Raw genomic sequence first — 20,961 nt, forward strand, 5'->3', positions numbered from 1 at the left:
GTGGGGTTGCCATGAGGAGTAAGTGAGGTGTTTGCAGAGTACTTAGCACAAGTGCTGCCACCCAGTAATGCAAACCATCGGTGGTCTCGAGAGGTGCTCGGCCCTGGGAAGGGCATTCAGTACTGTCCCAGGGAGCGGTGTCAGCCCTGCCCTGGTCAGGGCTGTTCCCTGCCACGACTGGACTCCCCTCCGGGCCCAGGGGCCAGTCCCAGGCGGGAGGGATGACCCACCAGGCCAGCTGCGTCCGTCCTCGGGGCCAGACGCAGCTCCGTAGGGAAGTAATTCTGTTTTTATGCTGGTTTTGGCGTGTACGTGCCGAGGGGGAGGGGGTGCAGGGTGGAGGTTCTCACAGTTTGTTCTCTCTCTCCTCTAAGCAAAATGAACATCTTCCCTCTCAACTATCCAAGACAGGTGTCCTGTAATGAATTTCTCAGTACAGAAACCAAGATGTCCTGAGAGCAGAGTACAAGTTCTTTTAATTATACTCTTGAAAAACGCCGTAAGTCAAAACCCTGGAATACAGGAAAGGCTCGGTCTCTGCCCCAGGGAGAGCCCTGGTCTGTTTCAGCCTTGCAGAAAGGCCCCGGGGGTCTTGTAGTTCCGTGTGCCTCGTATTTGGTCAGAGCCTTAAAACTGGCCCATACGCTGCTCTGAGATTTTGCGAAAATAACTGATTCAGTTAAATAACCGTCTCCAGGGGGAACTGGTCTAAGAGGTGACCACTACCCACCTCGATTCAGAGCCTGTTCTTCTGCCCGAGGCCACTGAAACCGGATACCCCCCTTCACAGGTCCGCAGGTCAACACAAATGGGGCCCCTGCTAAAAACATCTTCAACCAATATTCCTGCCAAAGAGGTCAGTTGGCAGGCATCTGTTAAGCCCCTGACTTGGTCAGCACAGCTTATGTGCCCATTTCTAGGTCTAACCAGTACGTAGTTACTTCTCCCCTCATCTTTGACAGTCAAGGGAAGAGCGCAGAAATAAGGGTCCCATCTGGCAGACATGAGGGGTGTCATCAACATTTATGAACCAGAACTGGGCTGTAGACCTTCCGGGTGTAGGCTATCCCTGCACCTTCAGAACGATCCAGAACCATACCCTCACACCTGGCTGAGGGGTGACCAGAGCCGTCACTCAGAGCTGCAATTCTCTGAGCAAAGAGCACATCACGATCGCCTCTGTCTGCGGTGCAGCGAATGCTGGTGGCTGACTCTTCAGTGACCAGGCCAGAGGGGAAACTGAGTTTTTAAACCAGGACCACGGGAGTCTGAAACGCTGGAGGAGGCAAGGCCCGCTCACCTGGGAACCTGTGTGAGCCTGTGCAGAAACAACACTACCCTCCGGCCCCGTGGGCAGCACTGTGGGGTCTGAAGTGGGCTGGTCCTTCGTGAGCAAGAAACGACTGAAGGGGACGGAGACAAAGGGAGCAAGACCTACAAGTAACAAGAACACGTAGGTGGCAGAGAACCTGGAGACGGGGGCTGCCCAGGGCTCTGGGTTGACGCCCCCCCCAAAGACATAGTTACATTCACCGGCTCAAACATAAAAGGGAACAAACTATTCTGGGGGGCGGGAGGAGGGAGGAAACCACCTGTAGTCTTTGAAAACAGTATTCACTGCCTCACGGCTTTCTTTTACCGTTTTAAACCCGTGCCGTCTGAGCGTAGCCCCCATTTGTCCAGTGAATTCCATGCAAATGTTTCATGACACTGCTGTGAACAGAACAACGTGTACCTGGTACACACTGAGCATACCCAGGGGTGGGAGAAGAGGGAGGGAGGAAGCAAAGAGGAGCGGCCTCCTTCCCCACTGCGCGCTACAGATGTGCCCGCGGAGCCCGAATACACGGCAGATGGCCCCTCCCCGGAGGCAGGGGCAGAACCCTCTACCCACTCCCCAGCCTCCGGGAACAGTCTTCCTTCCACCAGCAGGCACTCGAGTTATTATGCATCTAGACATATGGATATATACTCTACAAGGAGGCCCCGACAAAGCCAAGCTCGCACGCTGGCTCCTCACACTAGTCAATGCCAAGTTCAGCTACGGCAGCAGCCACACCAGCCCCCGCCTCTCCGTTACAGAGTTCACAGCTGGAGTCCGAAAGAGCTACGCTCCGGAGGGGGGGTGGTGGCGGGGAACACGGTAAGGCCATGTGCTCTCCCCCTTCGTTCTCGGGCATTCCTGGAAGCCAGCCTCATCTACTCCTTGGGGATCTCAAACATGCAGAGGCTCTTGTACTTCTGCAGAAGTTCGTTCTTGGTCCTGACTTGCTCTCGGAGGCTGTGCAGCTGCTGCTGCTGCTGCTCGGGACTCAGGTGGATGCCGGGCATGGTGCTGATGACCTTCCGCATCTCCTGGAACTTGGTTTTGAGGGCGTTCAGGTCCTGGTGGATGTCGGGGCTGTCCTTGTCCATACTGCAGGGAGCAGAGGGAGGTCGTTAGCATTCATGGCTCAGAGTGTGGCAACGCCTGGCTTCCTTCCCCTGTACCCCACAGAAGTCGCGGTCTTCCTACGTCATCTTTTAGAATGCCTTGTTTTCTATGTCCCCTCACTAGGCTGTGCACCCCCCACAGGACAGGGACCAGGTGCTGGGCTCACAACCGGCTCAAATGTAAAAGGAAACAAACTATTTCGGGGCGGGGGGGGGGGGAGGAGGGAGGAAGCCACCCTGTAGTCTTTCAAAACAATATTCATTGTCTCACGGCTTTCTTTTACCGTTTTGGTGACAGCTGCTCACTAAAGGCACCCCCACACCTAGCACTGCCATCGCAGCTCCTCTCGGCGCGCCCGCAAAATTAGACGCTGACACTGCATTAGCTCCGAGGGCAGGGACTGTGTCTGCCTTGTTCAGAGCTGTATCCCCAGCCCCCGGGTGCTGTAGGCACTCATGTAACATTTGTTGCAAGAATGAATGCACACATCATTACCAACACCGGGGAGAAATGGCAAGCAAAACTTGCGGAAATACGACATTTCTTCGAATTTGAGACATTTCCAGGCCAATCAGGAAACCTTATCAGCTAGCAAGAGCTAATTTTAGCTGATGTTTTGATGCTTGAACCTGTTAACATAAGCACCCATTTCCACGGAGCTATTCATACATTTTAAATTAGTTATAAGCTATTGGAAATTTTTCAGCAGGTACCAAGCTTCTCCTACCAGTCATGTAAATTCCTTGCCTTCGGGTCAAGCTCATTTTAAAGACAGGATCATTCGCTTCATCTTCCAGCTAGCTATTGTCAGCTGCCCAGAGATCCGGGCTCCCCTTGTCACTACTAAATTAACAACAGGAACAAAACCTTCACCTAAGATCAAAGAAACAGCCTGTCGGTTGCTCCTGTACATTTTTTAAAAATGAGCGAGTGGATGAGCTTTTGCAAACAAACAGTTGGGACTGAAACTAAAAGCCAACTCGGTAAGCTGTGCTAAAAGTCACCCTTTGAGGCGTAGGAGGGAGAAAACTGTCAATGATCGTTTATTTTTTTTAATAAGCGTCCATCCCTGATGGGAAATTTCAACCCAGATGGTGCTAATTCATGTTTATTATTCATCATGTCTCTGCTTACGCAGACAGAATATCCATCTTCCCTGGTGATCCACTGGGTACGCTCACACCCAGCAAATGAGAGGGCCCTGTTCGCTATTTCCCAATAGCTCTACCTCAGAGGCAAGAGATAGAGAATCGCTCATTCTAGGGACTGTTAACCAGCCAAACATTTCTTGTCATTTGATGCCCTCGCTTTAAATATACAGTTAACGCGAGTTCGAGCCCCGCGTCGGGCTCTGGGCTTGATGGCTCAGAGCCTGGAGCCTGCTTCCGATTCTGTGTCTCCCTCTCTCTCTGCCCCTCCCCCGCTCATGCTGTGTCTCTCTCTGTCTCAAAAATAAATAAAACGTTAAAAAAAATAAAAAAAAAAATATACAGTTAATGGTACACCTTATCCCAGTTTCTAGGGAGGAGTAATTGGTATTCACGAGACTTGTAAATCATTTAGAAAGAAGCAAAGGGGGGGGGCATCTTTTATTTTAATCATTTTAGATCTCAGCTCAAATCTACCACTCTGCATGGAATCCATCTGGATCTCTGAAATCATTATACTTGGGTGGCATATGTGTTAACACATTGTTACGAATGTAAGTCCCAAGGGAGTTTTGAAATTTAAAAAAAAAAAAAAAAATACAGTTTTAAGAAAACTGATGGACATCATGAGTCTGAAAGGACCCGGTAAAAGCGAACAAATGAAAATACATAAAATGAGAATTTGCACAGAAGCAATGACAGTTCAGGTCTGGAAGCAAAACATAACCTGGCCCCCCAAGAAGATTTCATTCTGAAAGAAAAAGTGGGCCAGGCTTAGGATGCTCGCTTCTGAAAACCCCTGAATCTCAAGGGTTGTCCATATCCTTTACCCGGTGAACTTTCGGTAAAGGAGCCCCGTAAAAGCTTGCCTGGAGGGAAGCTATGGGGAAAGGGGGGCACGGAGCCTACAGCAAAGGCCCCTGCTGCCAGCTTCTCAGCCTGCCCTAGTTGGTGAAGGTAAATAACCCAGAGCTCCTGGAGCGAGGAAAACACTCTATTCAGGAACTGGCTCGAACCAAGCGAGAACCTGCTAGGCCAGGATGACTGTGAAATACTCGCACCAAAAGAAAAGAGGCCCAAATATTGAGTGAATAAAGGCAGAAGGCTCCAAGTGGGCCTTGCCTTTGTGTTCAATGTTAGTCATCAGCCAACTTTAGAAGGGGGGGTGGGGGTGGTGGGGAACAAAAAACAAAAAAACAAGGAGACTAGGCCAGGCCGAGAAGCACGAAAATTGTGCAAGTAAGGGCCAGGTTAGGGAGCTTTGGTCCTGCTTGCAGGAGTTTTGAAAAGGTGGACAAAAATACTACTGCTGTGGCTTGATTGACAGGCCACTTCTTCTCCATCTTTTGAGCACACCCTGGGCGATACTCGGCATCATGTGCACACAGACATTCTGTATGTGTGTCACCAGCCTCGGGGCAAACATCACAGGCTTTGGAAGGTGGCCGAAGAATGGTGCTGAGCGCAGCGCAGCTTCAGGTTTTAGTACGGGTGCTTTGGGACTTGAAGACGCCAGCTGGCATCAGCTGGGCAAGTGTGTCCACTGGTAACTTAGAAGCAAAGGGAACCCAGCCGGTCACTGAAGCCAACCTCCTCCCAAACTTGAGACCACGCGGTAGCATGACCCCTTCCCATTTCTTCCTCCTCAAAATGTCTGTGACCCCCCAGTGTCACGCCCCCACTGTCCTATAGCTGACCCACCCTGGGACCAGTCCTTCTCACCCTCTCCTCCTTTCACGCTGCTTCAGAGACTGGAGTCTTTCTAAACCAGTGGTGGTGCCGGTGGCGGGGGAGGGGGAGGCTGTTGTTTTTACTTAATAGGTGCTTGAGGGAAAACCAGTTAAAAAAAAAACAGACTCCTAGGCTTAGAAAAGGAAGGTCCCTCTAATCCATGTTCCGGAGATAACCTCTGTTAACATGGGATACGTACTGCTCCGGACCCGCTTCAAAACATACAGACTTTTTTGTTACTTGCTTTGACAAAAATGTTACCATTCTTGCTTTTTTCACTTAAGTTGCACCTTGGATGTCTTCCCATGTTACCACATGTACAATTATGCAGCTAAATTATTTGGCTATTGATGGGAATTTGGATGTTTGTAACTTACCACTTGCAATCAGAATGCCAACGGACCTTCTGTACCTATATCCATAAGTACTTGTGCACGTATTTTGATAAGATGATTTCTCAGAAGTGAATTTCTAGGTTGAAGGTTGTGTGCATTACCATTTTTGGCAGACTGCCAAAATGCCCTCCAAAAACACTGTACCGTGACCGTGGACACGACGCTTGTCCCTCACACCCTCAACGACGCTGTTACACAGCCAGCAGCCGTTGGTATTTTCCCTGCTTCAGTTCTGCCAGCGCCCAAGAGGGGCTCTGAACCTCCTACCCTTGCTTTTATCTGCCCACAGGATTACATGTGAAAAATGTTCCCTTTAGGAAGAGGCAACAAAAGGCTCTGCTGCTAAAAGAAACTTGGAAAAAAAACACTGCTCTACAGAATAGCCCAGAATGTGTTCATCCACTTCGACCTCTTCAGATGCCAACAACTCCCAGCATGCCCTCCTTCCTGAATTTCAGGACCCTTGTGCCAACGGTTCCTGCACATTTTCTCCCTGGAGTCTGGGGGCACCTGCAAATGTCCAAAGTGGACCCCCAGCCCCCTCGGTACGCCGCATTTCAGATGGAGGGCGCTGGGCTGGCACGCTGTGCCCCACACGTGCGTCCACATGCCCCAATTCCATGTGCTTGATGTGCACCCAGCCTCCAGTCCTGCCCACTCCTCCTCCTTACCCCTGCCTCCTCCTCTCACTGGCACCAATTTCTAGACCCTTCCAGACCTGGGTCCCCTCCTCCTGAAACCCTCTGCCCCACCCACCTCTACAGAATCCAAGTCTGAGCTCAAAAATTCCAAGACAACACCTGCCGGGCAAGTCTGCACTTGAAGGGGCCGCTCAGGGCCAGCTCCAAGCAGCCTGTGGCCCTTCCAGGCCCAACTTCCCACTCGTCCCCAGACTCCGTGGGCACCGTGCTCCCCGCGGCACCTGTCCTGCCGCACCAGGTCACTGCTGACCTGTGTGCCTGCCTTCGCGGAGCCTGTGTTCCAGGCAGGTGCTCCCTAAATTATGCTGGATGAACAGAGATGAAGTGGCAGAGGAGGCAACAGGCTTGTAAGCTGGCCCAGAAATAACTCTTCCAAACAGGCTGTAAATATTCCCTGTCTGGGTGCTCCCCCTTTTCACTGGGATTTGCCTGAAGGAGAAATGAAGGGCACAGAGGGCTCCAGGCACATGAGCACAGACAAACCCCATGGAGCCGGTGGGGTCCTTTCACAGCCTTCTCCACTGATGTGAGGGCTGCTTCCTGCTCAACTGGAGGACAGGCCTCAGCTGGCAGGGAGGGCCGGTCAGATGAAAATAGACCTTGCATCGGAAGAAGCAGCTCAGTAACATCCCGTATCCACGAAAGTGGTCTCGCCTGGGCTCTGAGGTCTTGCTGACCTGCCTCGACAACAAAGGGACTTGTTTTCAGCGATATGGCCCCAGCTTGAGAGGTAAAGGACAACGCTCTGTTCTCGTCACTTAAACTACTTCTGCACTGTCACAGATGGTTCCCCTTTACCTACCCAGCAGCCTAGAACACTTTAAGGAACTAAAAAATTCAACTTGAAAAATTGTTTAAGTACCCACGTTGATAGACTACTTGTACTAGGTGAGCCACAGCCATCAAGGCAAGGTATTGACAATTGCAATTCAGAATTCCTAGGCTGGGACACTTGGTTCCAGACTTAGATTAGATCTGGCAAGTTTGAGGGGGAAAAGCAATGAACTTTCCCTGGTCCAACGAGCCTCATTTTATTCCTCCTTTGTTCTACAGGTACTTCTACAATGCGATTTCTATACATGACAGGAAAGGTCTCAAAGAGTTGGGAGTGCTAACATTTCTTAACGGCATAAAACTGACATTTCTCTTTCCCCTTTCCTCATTCTTTAAAATTATCACAAATGTGTAGTTTTAATTATTCACTCAACCACGGGGCAGACAGCAGGAGGGCTCCAAGTCTGTGGAGCCTCTCTCCAGCGCCAGGGAGGTGCATCCCAGCCAGGAAGACAGGAAGTAGGAGTGCCCCCCACCCCTCCCCCTCCCCGCGCCTGCCCTCCAGTGTGGGAGGTGGCCTCTGAGCAGGTCCATAAGCATATGTGGCATTTCCCTGGGCAGAGACAGGGCAGGAGCGCACGGCTGCAGAGGGCCTGGGGTGTGCACAGGGCTGGATGACTCCACGCACACAGAGGCACTAGGATCACAGCGACTCGCTCTGGGGCTCTGGGCTCTCTGCTGCGTGGTCCAGGCAAGCCTCTGAAGAAGGTCCGCACAGAGCCCTGAATGGAGTGATACCAGCTGGGAAGGACAGTATGGGAAGAGAAGGAAGCCCTAGAGACTGGTGAGCAGAGAGAAATTAAACTGATAACATGTACAGGATGAATTAGAGACAGGAGAGATAAAGGCAGTTTCTAATTAAGGTTCTAATTAAGAAGAAACTAAATAAGATCCATGGGGCGCCTGGGAGGCTCAGCTGGTTAAGTGTCCAGCTCATGGTCTCACAGTTTGTGAGTTCGAGCCCCGCGTCGGGCTCTTTGCTGGCGGCTCAGAGCCTGGAGCCTGCTTCGGATTCTGTGTCTCCCTCTCTGTCTGCTCCTCCCCTGATCGTGCTCTGTCTCTCTCTCTCTCAAAAAATAAATAATAAACATTAAAATAAAATTTAAGAAGTGACTGTAAGATCCAAAAATGAGGTTGGAAGACCTGGACCATGAGTGTTATCAACAGACTTGGAGGTAAAGGGACAGATTCCAGCCTAAATGTCCCACTAACCAAATCTCAGCATTTCAGCATTTCCTAGCATCTCAGACCAGCTACAGGAAGCAGGCCAGGAAAGGTCAAGGTGCTATGGGTAAATGTTGCCAAGAAAGGAAAGAGGGAAGAGCAGCCTGGAGAGATCATTAAATGTGCCATGAAGATTTAAGAAGTAAAACAGTTTGGTGCTGGAGAACAGAATGTCCAGAAGTAGAACAGAACACATATGGGGATTCAGTGCACGAAAAAGGCGGCGACTCAAGCAGAGAAAACAATGAATATTCAGTCAGAGAAGTGGGAAGATGAAAAAGCAGGGCCCCCTTCTTTCCATCAAAATAAATTCCAGAAGCTTCACAGAACTGAAAGTAAAAAATGAAACCGTAAAAGTCCTAGGAAAAGGGGATCAATATTTATCGTTTTATCAGAGTGGGAAGGCCTTTCTAGTAAGGACCAAAATTCAGAAGCCATAAAGGTAAGGCTTACGAAATCTGCCCACAGAAAATGATAGGATTCCAAATGACGAAAACAAACAAATGAAAACCAGGAGCAAAGGCAAAAGAAGAGGAACAACTTGGGGAAAATATTTACAATACACTTGACAGACAAAGGCATACCTTCCCCGCTGTACAAAGGGCGCATTAAAAGAGGCACGACCTAATAGGAAGTGGGCAGTTTGCAGGGGAAAAAATACAAATGACATAACAAGTTGCATATGAAAAGATGCTTATGTGATAATGCAAGACACGGATCAATACGACATATCCTCTCTGACCTATCAGATCAGCCCCAGTGAAAAAGCTGAATGGGGAGGGCAGGGATATGGGGGGAAAGACACAAATACACTGCTGGTAAAGCGCACACTGGCACATTCTTTCTGAATTTGCTAGTTGTGATCCAAATTTTAAACTCACATATCCCTGTGCTAGAAATTTACTCTAGAGACTCTCAAGAGTTTACAAGACGGCATTTACAAAGAGGGTCAGTGCAGCTCTGAGTGCAACAGCAAAAAGCCGGAGACCACGGAGGGTCCTTGGGGAGGGAACTGTTGACAGAAAGGACGGCATGGTCATGAAATGGAGGGCGGTACAGTTTGGGGACCCGGGAGGGAGGTGGAGGAGGGGAGGGACAGGCCCAGTTGTCATTTTGTATCTGTGGGTTGCTCTTTGAATCTATCTACAACTGAGAGTTTTAATTTTTTTTACAACGGTAATCTTTATGTATTTTTTTTAAGTTTGTTTTGAGAGAAAGAGAGTGTGCAAGTGCGCACGTGACTGGGGGAGGGGCAAAGAGAGGGAGAGAGAGAGAGAGAGAGAGCGAGAGAGCGAGCAAATCCCAAGCAGGCTCCATGGTGTCCTCGCAGAGCCTGACTCGGGGGCCTCACTTGCGAACCGTGAGATCATGACCTAAGCCGAAATCAAGAGCTGACTGAGCCACCTAGGTGCCACTACAACTGTAGCGGGTTTTTTTTTTTTTTTTAATTTTTTTGTTTTAACGTTTATTTAGTTTCGAGAGAGAGAGAGAGAGAGAGACCGAATGGGAGAGGGGCAGAGAGAGAGGGAAGGAGCCGCAGAATCCAAAGTAAGCTCCAGGCTCTGAGCTGTCAGCACAGAGCCCGACGTGGGGCTTGAACTCATGAACCGCAAAATCATGACCTGAGCCGAAGTCAGATGCTTAACCGACTGAGCCACACAGGTGCCCCGACAACTGTTAATTTAAAAAAAAAAAGCTCTCTGGATGGTAGATTTCTGGGCCATTTTGGGTTAATCGAAGGAGTCCAGTCTACAGGACTGTGATTTGGAGAAATGGCTAAGAGGATGTCTGTGAGTGAAAATGAAAAATGAAAAACGCCTGTTCCCTCCATTCCGGCAATTCCACCGCTGAGGGTTCGCCTCCTCATAAACGTTCTCAAATACAAGGGTGCTTCCCGGGGTGGTCGGCAACGGCAATAACCAGAAAAACCCGCGAGTGTCCGTGAACAGAACACTGGCTACGTAACTGGTGGTGCAGCCACCTTACTGGGGAAGGCCTTCGTGTGTGAGAATGGAAAGGTGTCCAAAACGGACTAACAAGTGCAAAACAAACACAGTACGGTATGATCTCAGTTTCCAGAAATTTTTTAAAAGACACGCATATACAGTTCCTGCCAGGATACTCACAATTAGTAGAAGTTACGACTGGTGAGGGAACTTCACTTCACACGATTCTGAGTTTGCAACTGTGACTTCTGTGTACCTGAGGGTGCAGTAAGTACTCTGAATTCTTTATGAGAAGAGAAGGCCTAAGCTCACGGCAGCGTCTTTCTTCCTCACCTGGCCAAGGAGTAAACACGTAATAAAAGGGCCCCTGGGGAAGCTACAGGGGAGGAAGAGATCCAGGGCCTGCATGACCGAGAGGGTCCTGGCCCTCACCGCCTCCGGCCAGGCCTGCCAGGACGGCGTCCTCACTGGCTTCCAGGCAGAGAAGCCACCTCCATCTCGAGCACTAATCTGACTCCATGGCCGGAAGTCCTCACTAGCTCCCCATTCCCCAGAGGACAGAACGACCGTGCAGGTGGGGGACATGTGGTCCTGGGCGCGCTGGCTCTTCCCGGCCCTCCAGTTTTCCCTCCCTTGGCCTCGTGCTTCTGCCCCAGTCCCACCCCCAAGAGGCCGCTGCGTCACGTCCTTGCCCCCGCTCTTCCTCCTCCCTTTCATAATTTAGGACTCCCCACTGGCATCCATCCCAACAAGCCTTCCGACTCCTCCAGGCTTCCCAAGGCCTCCTCTGCCTTCACCGACCCTACCACAGTCTGTCTCCTTTCCTCATTAGCCTAAAGACCCAAATACACGCCAATACGTATTGTAACATCACATCCTAGCTTTTTTTTCACGGCGAAGGCATCTTTCCTTCTCCCTGAGTCATTTTCCTCCGAGTGGATTTTTGCTCTTCGGTTTTGTCCTATCTTTTGCTAGGGCTTTTCTTCACATGCTTGGTGACCTTGGCTGCCCAGTCATAAAGTTAAGAGTAAAATACTATTTGGATTATGTGCACAGTGCACTGCTTTCACTATACTAAATGAAAGAAGAAAAAGGCATGATCCTATGATAAAGTGTTGATTTTGACTTGCATCAGATGGGGAGGGGGAAGCTGAATGCGAATAGAAAACATAAATATTTTATATTGCTAGTAAAAAGCAGGGTATGAATAAATAATGGAGAATATTTTTTTAAAAAAGTAAAACACTAAAAGGCTCAGTACAAGCTCTTAGTAAGAGTGATACTTCTTGGGGCACCTGGGTGGCTCAGTCGGTAAAGCATCCGACATCAGCTCAGGTCATGATCTCGCAGTTCGTGAGTTCGAGCCCCACGTCGGGTCCCCTGCTCATTCTCCTTATCTCTTTCAAAATAAATAAATAAACTTAAAAAAAAAAAAAAAAAAGAGTGATACTTCTTTTAGTTTCTTAAAATGAACTAAGTTGTTTCTTGAGAAGCCCCCAATGTCTTTTCTTTGGGGCTGATCAGACACTCCAGAGGAGGGATCTCTGTCTCTTTGGCTGAGTCTCGAAGCCAGGTCAGGAAAGAAAGCTAGGGCTGGGTCTCAGAATTCAGTTTGTGAACTTTCTCTTAATCCCTCTTTTCAGGATTGGCTCCCTTCCTCCAACTCCTGCCATGTGCTTGGTGTTCCCCAGTCCAGAGATGCTCTGGCTTATCCTTAAAAATAAATCTTGGGAGAGAGTAACGCTTTGTCTGCCAAGATGGAAGAAGGGTAGTCACCTGTTTGCTTGGAGCGGGGAAGAGAACTATGGGATCTGACTCTTAAACAGACTTTAGGTAATCCTCCTGTTCATAGTTCTACTTCACCTCTGTTTCCAAGAGGGCCCTGGAACTGCCAACTCCTGAGATTCAGGGGGGAAGCCATGGTCAAAGGCAGCTGCTTATGGAGGCTTCTTGGGGCTGATGGACGGATGCGCCATTGGCCGTCTATTTTGTGATAACTGCCTCCTCTCCTGTTCTTTTGGTTTCATTAAACACTCTTCACTGTCCTTTCAGAGGGTACAGAGACAAACACATGTGATCAGCTCACCATCTTTCAAAGAACACTGCTCTTGAGTATACTTCACAACGATCTCATGATTTAAGTATGTTATCCCATTTCACAAGAGAAGAGACTCAGAGAAGCTAAGATCACCTAGCTCGAATACTATAAAACTGTAATCTGAACCCACTGTTTGAAGTCCATTCTTTTTTTTTTTTTCTTAATTTTTTAAATGTTTATTTATTTTTGAGAGAAAGAGACAGAGAGAGAGGGAGGCACAGAATCCGAAGCAGGCTCCAGGCTCTGAGCTGTCAGCACAAAGCCTGACATGGGGCTTGAACCCAGAAACTGGGAGATCATGAACGGAGCTGAAGTCAGATGCTTAACCGACTGAGCCACCCAGGCGTAGGCACCCCTTTTATTTTTTATTTTTTTGTAATTTTTCTTTAACGTTTTATTTATTTTTGAGACAGGGAGAGACAGAGCATGAACAGGGGAGGGTCAGAGAGAAGGAGACACAGAATCTGAAACAGGCTCCAGGCTCTGAGCTGTCAGCACAGAGGCCAATGCGGGACCTGAACCCATGAACCAGGAGATCATGACCTGAGCCGAAGTTGGGAGGATTAACCGACCATGCCACTCAGGCGCCCTGAGGTCCATTCTTATTATTCAGGTATTAGAGAGATGAACTAAGGCCTGGGAAGGTTACACACGTACAAAGATTACAAAGCAAGCAAACATCAGTGTGCGGATTTGAATCCCAGACTACCTGACTTCAAAGCCCGTGTTCTTTCTAGTGTGTACCTTACTGCTCCGTGTTTAAGGCCAGCCCAACCCAGCTGCTCTACTGGGGTGCAAGAATATACTCTCAGGGGCCCAGGAACTGTCTCTGTGACTGTATACATCTTGTGTTTTCATTTTTCTTAAAACCAATATATTTGGGTGAGTTTGGATAAGCCATTTATAATCCAGAACTGCCCTGGGATTTGGGCGTCTGCATTTGTGTTTCTTTGCCATATGTCACTGCTGCCAGGAAGTGCCACTTGAGGACCGCAGGCTAATGAGAACAGAACAGAGTCTGCCTTACCCTATCAACAATACGCTCACGCCAAGTGAAGCCAAACGAAGGCAGGGTCTAATGTGAGAACAAAGGCTTTGCAGTTGTTCGAAAAGTGGTGGAAAAGCATGAAGTCATTCCACAGCAAGTGAATCTAGTCTGGCTAAACTCAAAAGAAGCTGGGCCGTTGACACACTGGACTTTCATATCGTGGGGAGCAATTCCATTTCAGCAAAACATCCAAGAGCACGTTCATGTTCACCTGAATGTTACTGTAACAGTAAAACTCTGTTTTAATTTACCTTATTTTGGTTTTTTAATGGCTGAATAAGTTGTTAGTGTCCCTGACCCCTAGTGCCATGTGGATTTAGTAACATGACGGCAAAAATAATTTAGGCAAACATGGGGATCAAGAAGACTTTTGGTTGTACTTTTTTTTTTTTCCCCCCTTTACAGGGTCAGTTTGAAAACGGGCTGACCTGAAGCCTGGCCAACGGAATGATACATCACCGTCTTTGGCACTCTGTAAGAACACCGCACTCCAGGGCAACTTGTATCTGTGTTTCTTTTAACGATTCCTATCATCGACCCTCCAATCTCTTTGAATTATGGGTCATTCCCACTCATGTCTTTTTTTCCGTTCAGACTGGTGAGCAGTGTGGGGGTGGAAAGTTGGCCCTTTTTACGGCGTACACCCCACAGCACTTAGCAGTGTGCCACACAGGGAAGATGACCCACATCGGGTGACAAAGCGGAGGCTCAGAGAAGCCTGACCTGCTCCAGATCGCTGGGATGCAAACTTGAGTAGTGACTGCAGAGCCTGTGCATTCAGTCCCTACACTGGCGTCATTTTTAGGAATAGCGCCTGGCCGTCACGAGGTCTGGCAGCTCTCGGGGCTCAACCGTTTGCTGAGCTCACGGTGCGACTAGGTGTGGCCTTGGGAAAGGCCTCTTCCCCCGGGCCTGTTTCCCCGTCGGTAAAATGGGGGTGTACCCGAGAGCACCTCGGCCTCTGAAGCTCTGAAACAGGTGACGAGAAGCGGGGAGGGGGAGGGGCGTGTCGTGGCTGGTCCTCTCTTGGGCTCTTACCATTTGATGATGTTGTGAACCAAAGGTAAAAAGGAGTAATTCTCCTCCTCCTTCACGCCGGCAGGTGACTGAGGCCTCGGCGCCGGCGACTGCTGTGGCTGAGGCGCGGCGACCGGAGGCGGCGGCTGCGAAGGCGGCAGCGGCTTCGTCTCGGGCAGCGGCGGCTCGGCCGGCGGCGGTAACGCATCCTCGGCCTGCCGGCCGGCGGCCACCCCGGCAGAGGCCATGGCGCTCGGGACGCCGCCGGTCAGCAGGACCCCGGCCGTCAGCTCCCCCAAAGCGTCGCGGATTCCAGACGTCACCACCAGGGAGCCCGCGGGGCGGGGAGAGGGACTTGGAAGAGGATTGTGCGCGTGCGCACTAGGGCGTGGGCGGGGCGACAGCGCGGGCGGGACAATGGGGCGGTGGGTGGGGCTGCTGTTATTAGGCAAGGGGCGTTTGACGGGTCTGGGTTGGCTTGGATTTGATTGTAAAACGGAGCAGCTAAATTATTAAGTAGTCAGAAATAGATTTATTTCAGAAATAACATCTTATTCCTAGTCCCATGACGAGGAGAGTCCAAAAGTAGCTAAAAAAGGAAGACTGAGATACGTAAGGCTCCACGTGGCCAGCCCTCCAGAAAGCCTCCCAAAGAACCGTCTGGAACCACACGCAGAGTAAACAACTTACCCACTACCTGTTAAGTGTGTGAAGCACTGGGCTCTACGGGCGTTAACAACCTAGCGATGAAGAACCTACAGCTCCTACACCACGCGCGTGCCTCCAGGGGGAGAGGCAGCAAACCCTGACCGAGCAGGTCAGGTCGTGTATGTCTCTAAAAGCTCCGCGTGGCTACATGGGGAGGAACTAATAATCTAACATTTAATATGCATCTCCTAGATGACGGATGCAACGTTAAATGTGCGGGCAGGGGGTGGGGAAGGCCGTCCTGACTTCGATACAAGGCAGAAGGGGATTGGCTAATGCCGGGAGTAAATATATCCTAGAGGAAAATCAGTGGTCAGGTATTCTCCATACCTGTGGGCCAGTTCCTTAAGCCCCTAGGTCTCAGTTTCTTTATCTGTAAAATCTTTAGTTCGAGGTCGTGGCAGAGAACTGCTTTCTGACTTCAGATCCATGGCTGACTTCCAAAGGTCTGGTTTGCCTCTAGAATCCTAGGCCAAAGGGAGGGGACCCCTGGTGGTTTTGTAATTATACTTCACAAAACAAGTATGATATGGGAGCTGTATAATAAATTTCTGGGCAATGGGACACCCATCCTAAGCTTAGCTAGGGGGTGGGAGAGGTCATGAGCTGGGAAAACCCCAGCCTTCCTCAGTCTACCATCAAGGGTCTTAAAGACAGGCAAGCAGGCCCACGTTCAGGTAGCAAGATGAGCCATAGCACTTAAGAGCAAGGTGGCTATTCCCAAGAAAAGCATCGATGCTAAGGTTTTCAGATGCATCAGGAGAGGTTTACGGAGGCGGATCCCAGGGAAGCCAGAGCGTAGAAGGAAGTACGAAGTTGGAGAGTGTGCTACAGAGGCTCTTTAGTGATGGGCCTTCGTACAGCTTTCTGTGGCAAGAATTGCCCAGAGCACCCCGGAGGAAAAGCAAGGGGAGGGAGGGTCTGCGCGGTTTTCTTCTTGCTACCCATGGACCTCTCCACGTCAGGGAGGAGTTTTAAGAGTTCTGGTAGAGAGTGGAGGAGAAGGGCTTGTTGGGATCAGACCAGGTGTGCTTGAAGAGGCATCTGGGGAAATGGCTTGGAGCCATCTGGGGGAAATAATGATGGGGTAATAATAATAGTAATTACCACAACCACTGTGGAATAAAAATAGGTACAAGGAAGAGTCATGATTGTTATCCCAGTTAATCCACAGAAAAGCTCCAGGAGGCAGATGTTAGTATCTTCATTTCTTAGATGAGGAAACCAAGGCTTATGATGGTTAAGATACTGGCCCCAGGGGTCACACAGCTGGCCTGACACCAAATCTCTGGTCTTCACCAACACCTAGGAGACCTCGGGTCTCTACTGGTTCTGTAACTTCATGATTCAAAAGGTTGAAGTGAAGTTTTTATTCAGAATTCAAAAAGCAATCTGATCCTCATCGATAACAAACCCATGGCAATCGCACATCATCTTTCCCCTCCCGGTGTGTTTTGTAACTTAATCACAAGTCTCAACTTTATCGTTGGCAGAATAATGAGGACATCTCTTTTAAAAAAACCAAAAAACGAAAAACCACTTCAAGTATAAATAGATATGGCTACAGAAAACAAATTGAAAAGGTAGGAAGCATAAACAAGTAGGGTGCATTGACAGTTTGCCCTAAAAATAGTTAATATAATTAGTGGCCAAGAGTAAAGCTGACTTCATAACATTGCTAGCAGATGTCAGAACAATCTGCTTGTGCCGGCTTCATTAAAGCTGAAAAGTGAGTCTGTTCATAACTGCTCTGCCCGGAGTCCAAAAAGGCAGATGCTCCCTGATACCTAAGGACTGTATGTTGTTAGAGACATCGCCAAGTTCAGCTGTTGGGTCATTGCTTCCTTGGGAAGATTTACACTGTTGCTCAAAGAGCCTTCCCCGTCAAGTTGGTAGTTACAAGTTCAGGGCTATGGAGCCAGCCTGCCTTGCCTCCAGGCCCAGCTCAGCCTGTGTGACTTTGGAGAGCTGAAGGACCTCACTGTGTGCGGCCCCATACCCTCCCAGGAGGACTCAGTGGGTTATTATATACAAGTTACTTAGAAAAGTGTATGTGAACAGTAAATATTCGTTTTTATTATTCAGATGTGGGGCTTGCTCCTTCACCAATGAGCAAAACCCAGGCTGATGGCAACTGGGAGGAATGAGGTAGATCACAGCTCCCCAATGCGAATATAACACAAACCGTAAATGCAAGCCACATATGCTGTTTTCGATTTTCTAGTGGCCGCATTATAAACCCCCCCCCCCCAAAACCAAACCAAACCAAACAAAAACAGGTGAAATTAATATCAGTAATATATTTTATTTAACTCAATATGTCCATAATATTATTTAAACATGTAATCAGTGTTAAATGAGTAGAGGTACTTAACTGTTTTTCATACTGGCTTTGAATTCCACTATGTATTGTGTATTTAAAGTACGTCTCAATTTGAATAGCCACATTTCAACTGCTCATTTCCAAATGCAGCCAGCGGCTACAGAACTGGGTGGTGCCGTCTAAGAGATCAATCTGTATCAACATAGCTCGTAATCATAATAGAGGAAAACAGCAGTTGCATAAAGGAAATACAGTATATTACTACTTATAAGTGTTTGAAACATGAAAAATGAATACTATGCATTGTCTGTAGATACAAGACACATCAGTAAAAAAAAAAAAAGTGTTTTGAAAGGGGCTAAAGGCTATGCCTCACGTTCATGAGACGGGGGATAGGCATGTCACAGCAACTTCCTGTATAACGTTATATTTCTTTTATGTATTATTAGAAGACTTGAAGCAAATAGGAAAAGTATGAATAGTTGCCAAGTGTGGGAGCAGTCACGTGGGAGTTTGGTACAGAAGAATCTCGGCTCTGCTTCGATCTGGCCGTGTGACCTCGAACAAGTCATTTCACCGCCTTGTGCCTCAGTTTCCTTATCTGCAAAATGGGATCATAACAGCACCCATCTATTAGGGCTACTGTAAGGGTTACGGGAGTTAATGGATGTGAAGACCTGTGTGAAGTGGCATATGTACGGTAAGCACTATTAAGTTTTGGCTACTACTGCTGCTGTTGCTTTTTCAGAAAAAAAAAGCCCCTTATAATGATTTCTTATAAAACGAATGTTACCACAAGAACAGATACAAAAACCAGGCTGCATCTAAGAATGGAACTTCGAGATGCTCTAAGTGGACCCACGCCACAAATACCCATGAATGTTCTTATGATACATTTCTTCTACGTGAGGTCCAAAAATAGTCATTTCTCAGTCAGACGGACATCATGGGGATTGTTACATCGATCATGTCATCGGATGATTGAAGGCTTTTTCATCAAAGCCGTATTCTTACACATGATTCATCCTTTTCTCTCATTGCCTACAGCCTCAGGCAGGTTGGAAAAGCTCCATGATACTTTGATTTTGTGAGTTAAAAAAAAAAAAGAAAGGCAGCAGTCATGGTTGAGGCCAAACTCAGTGCAACATATACCAGGAAGTGGCTGCCTCGAGCCACGATTCACTTAAACGTCAGACAAAAGCCTCTTCCTCGGTCAATGCTGCAGATGGCCTGCCTTCTCTCTCTGAACTAGATTTCATTCTTTTCTTTGTATTCCTTCCAGCCGTTCTCTCCTCTAAGACACTCTGTTATGCCCAATTTCTCAAATCATTTACGTTAGTGGTTTCATTTCTTGGAAGCCATCACCTTCGGGCATTTCAGCACACGAATCCAACCATATTTCTTTCAGACTCAGTTTAGTCCTCATTCCTTCTGCTTCTTATTTTCCATCAGACTTCCCCCAGCCTTGATACAACAAAAACGAGAGGAGGAGCGCCCGACTTGGGCTCAGGTCACGATCTCGAGGTTCGTGAGTTCGAGCCCTGCATTGGGCTCTGTGCTGACAGCTTGGAGCCTGGAACCTACTTCAGATTCTGTCTCCCTCTCTCTCTGCCCCTCCCGCGCTCATGCCCTCTCTCTCTCTCTCTCTCTCTCTCAAAAATAAACGTTAAAAAAATTAAAAAAATAAAAATGAGAGACAATCCGTTCTCAGAACTAGGTTTTTTTCTAAAATAGTCATTATTATTCTGATACTATATTCTTTCCAATCTCTTTATTAAGTCATTTTCTAATTGTTAGTTAGCCAAGGTGGTGGTTGTGGTTGTTGTTTTTTTCCTATCTGCCAGCTGCTTCCCCACAGCCTCAACGTTAACCTCTTCTGTTAATCCTTTTTTTTTTTTTTTTAAATGCTCTTTTTCTCAGGATGGCCTGTCTGGTTTTTCTCACCCTTCTTTCCTTTTTGTGTCCCCTCCCCCCCAGAAGTTACTTTGTTTCCCTCATTGGATTTACTGCAAGTCTTTTGCTTCTTGGTTACTAACCCTGGTTGCAAAATTATAATTAAAAATGATTATGTCAGGTAGCCTGGGTGGCTCAGTTAGATGAGCATCCGACTCTTGATTTGGACTCAGGTCATGATACCGGGGTCATGGGATCGAGCCCTGCCTCGTGCTCCACACTGACGCCGGAGCCTGCTTGATATTCTCTCTCCCTCTCCCTCTGCCCCTCCCCCCCCCCCCAAATGTTACAAATTATTATGCAACCGGCAACTGGAATGCTAAGGAGGCTGTGTGTCTGGTCCCATTCTGGCCCCTTGGCTGGGCTTCCAGACCTCTTGGGACGTGAGGAGACGGTGTGTAGCCAGAGGCATTCATAACATCCCCAAACTACAGAATCCAGCCAGCTCCAAGCTGAAAAACGGGGGAAGCATGGTGAGGGAACAGCGACATTTGTCCCATTGTCCTTCATCCTTTCCTTACAGCATGACTTTGAAAATGGGGTTCTGCGAGCTGTGAACTGTTCCTGCCGGTTCTCTGGTTCAAACACACTGTGTGCTCCTCGGAGCTGTCAGGAGACAGCCCCGGTCTGTCCAGGCCCTATGTCTCGGGCAGCAGCTTTGTGCCTAGGACTGTGTCAGGATCTGTGAGACAGAAGGGAGGGAAGAGAAGGCTCCAGGCCAAACCGCAGGAGAACAGTCGTGTCGGTTCAGAACTGGAGGGGTCCCGGTGCTTGTCTCCGGTGAGCCCCTCATCTTGCAGACGAGGAAGCAGGAGCCTGGGGAGACAGAATGACTGACTCGTTTCGGGTCATGCGGCCCGTTGGTGGAAGAACTGGGACATTGACACAGGAATGGGTATGTCGTGCCGACATCAGGAAGGAACCAGGAACCCGAGGGGACGTCCGGCCTTTCGTGACAATGGAGTCTCCAGCCTGTTTATGCCAGACACTCCCCAGCATCTTAACGGGTTTTCAGTCTGGAGAAAATGTACGTTGTGGTTCCAGCTTTGGAAAAATCCAGGGCCGGCAGCAAGGGGCGGGCTTGAACGTAGCTCCCGAGTGGAGTAGACGGGCAAGCGCACGAGGGTGTCGCGCCTCTGGCTAGCCATTGCTGGTTGGTGTAAGTCTCAATTTTCCAGGTGGCCTTGGTGACAGTTGGCAAGGGGGACTGCTTATGTCACCTCCTGACTAGGGATTGCAGCAAACTGCAGGGAGGGAGGCTATATGGGAAGAGTTGTCCCCAGTCCAGGGAGCCGAGGAGCCTCCTGCAGGTGAATTCACGGGCGGCTTTTGAAAACTCCTTGGCCGCCAAGCTTGTGAAAAAAAACAGCAGCGGTCCGAGCGCCCCCAGGAGGCAGCGCT

At 48.9% G+C, this 20,961-nt stretch overlaps 1 protein-coding gene across 1 annotated transcript; it reads right to left on the reverse strand.

Moving 5' to 3' along the window:
• Window positions 1-457: 457 nt before the first annotated feature.
• MED9 (mediator complex subunit 9) lies at window positions 458-14,911 on the reverse strand. The gene is made up of 2 exons (XM_027047622.2): window positions 14,598-14,911; window positions 458-2,416 (listed from the first exon to the last, which is right to left on the reverse strand). The coding sequence occupies exons 1-2, from the start codon at window positions 14,822-14,824 to the stop codon at window positions 2,200-2,202; spliced, it is 444 nt and encodes a 147-aa protein (XP_026903423.1). The 5' UTR covers window positions 14,825-14,911; the 3' UTR covers window positions 458-2,199.
• Window positions 14,912-20,961: the final 6,050 nt, after the last annotated feature.

Source organism: Acinonyx jubatus, chromosome E1, assembly GCF_027475565.1.
Source record: "Acinonyx jubatus isolate Ajub_Pintada_27869175 chromosome E1, VMU_Ajub_asm_v1.0, whole genome shotgun sequence".
NCBI classification, from domain to species: domain Eukaryota; kingdom Metazoa; phylum Chordata; class Mammalia; order Carnivora; family Felidae; genus Acinonyx; species Acinonyx jubatus.

Excerpts from the sequence above, each read along its gene's own strand:
- MED9 (XM_027047622.2), bottom strand. The coding sequence starts at position 14,824 with ATGGCCTCTGCCGGGGTGGCCGCCGGCCGGCAGGCCGAGGATGCGTTA. Across the intron at positions 2,417-14,597 it reads GTTCACAACATCATCAAATG|TATGGACAAGGACAGCCCCG; the intron begins GTAAGAGCCCAA and ends TGCTCCCTGCAG.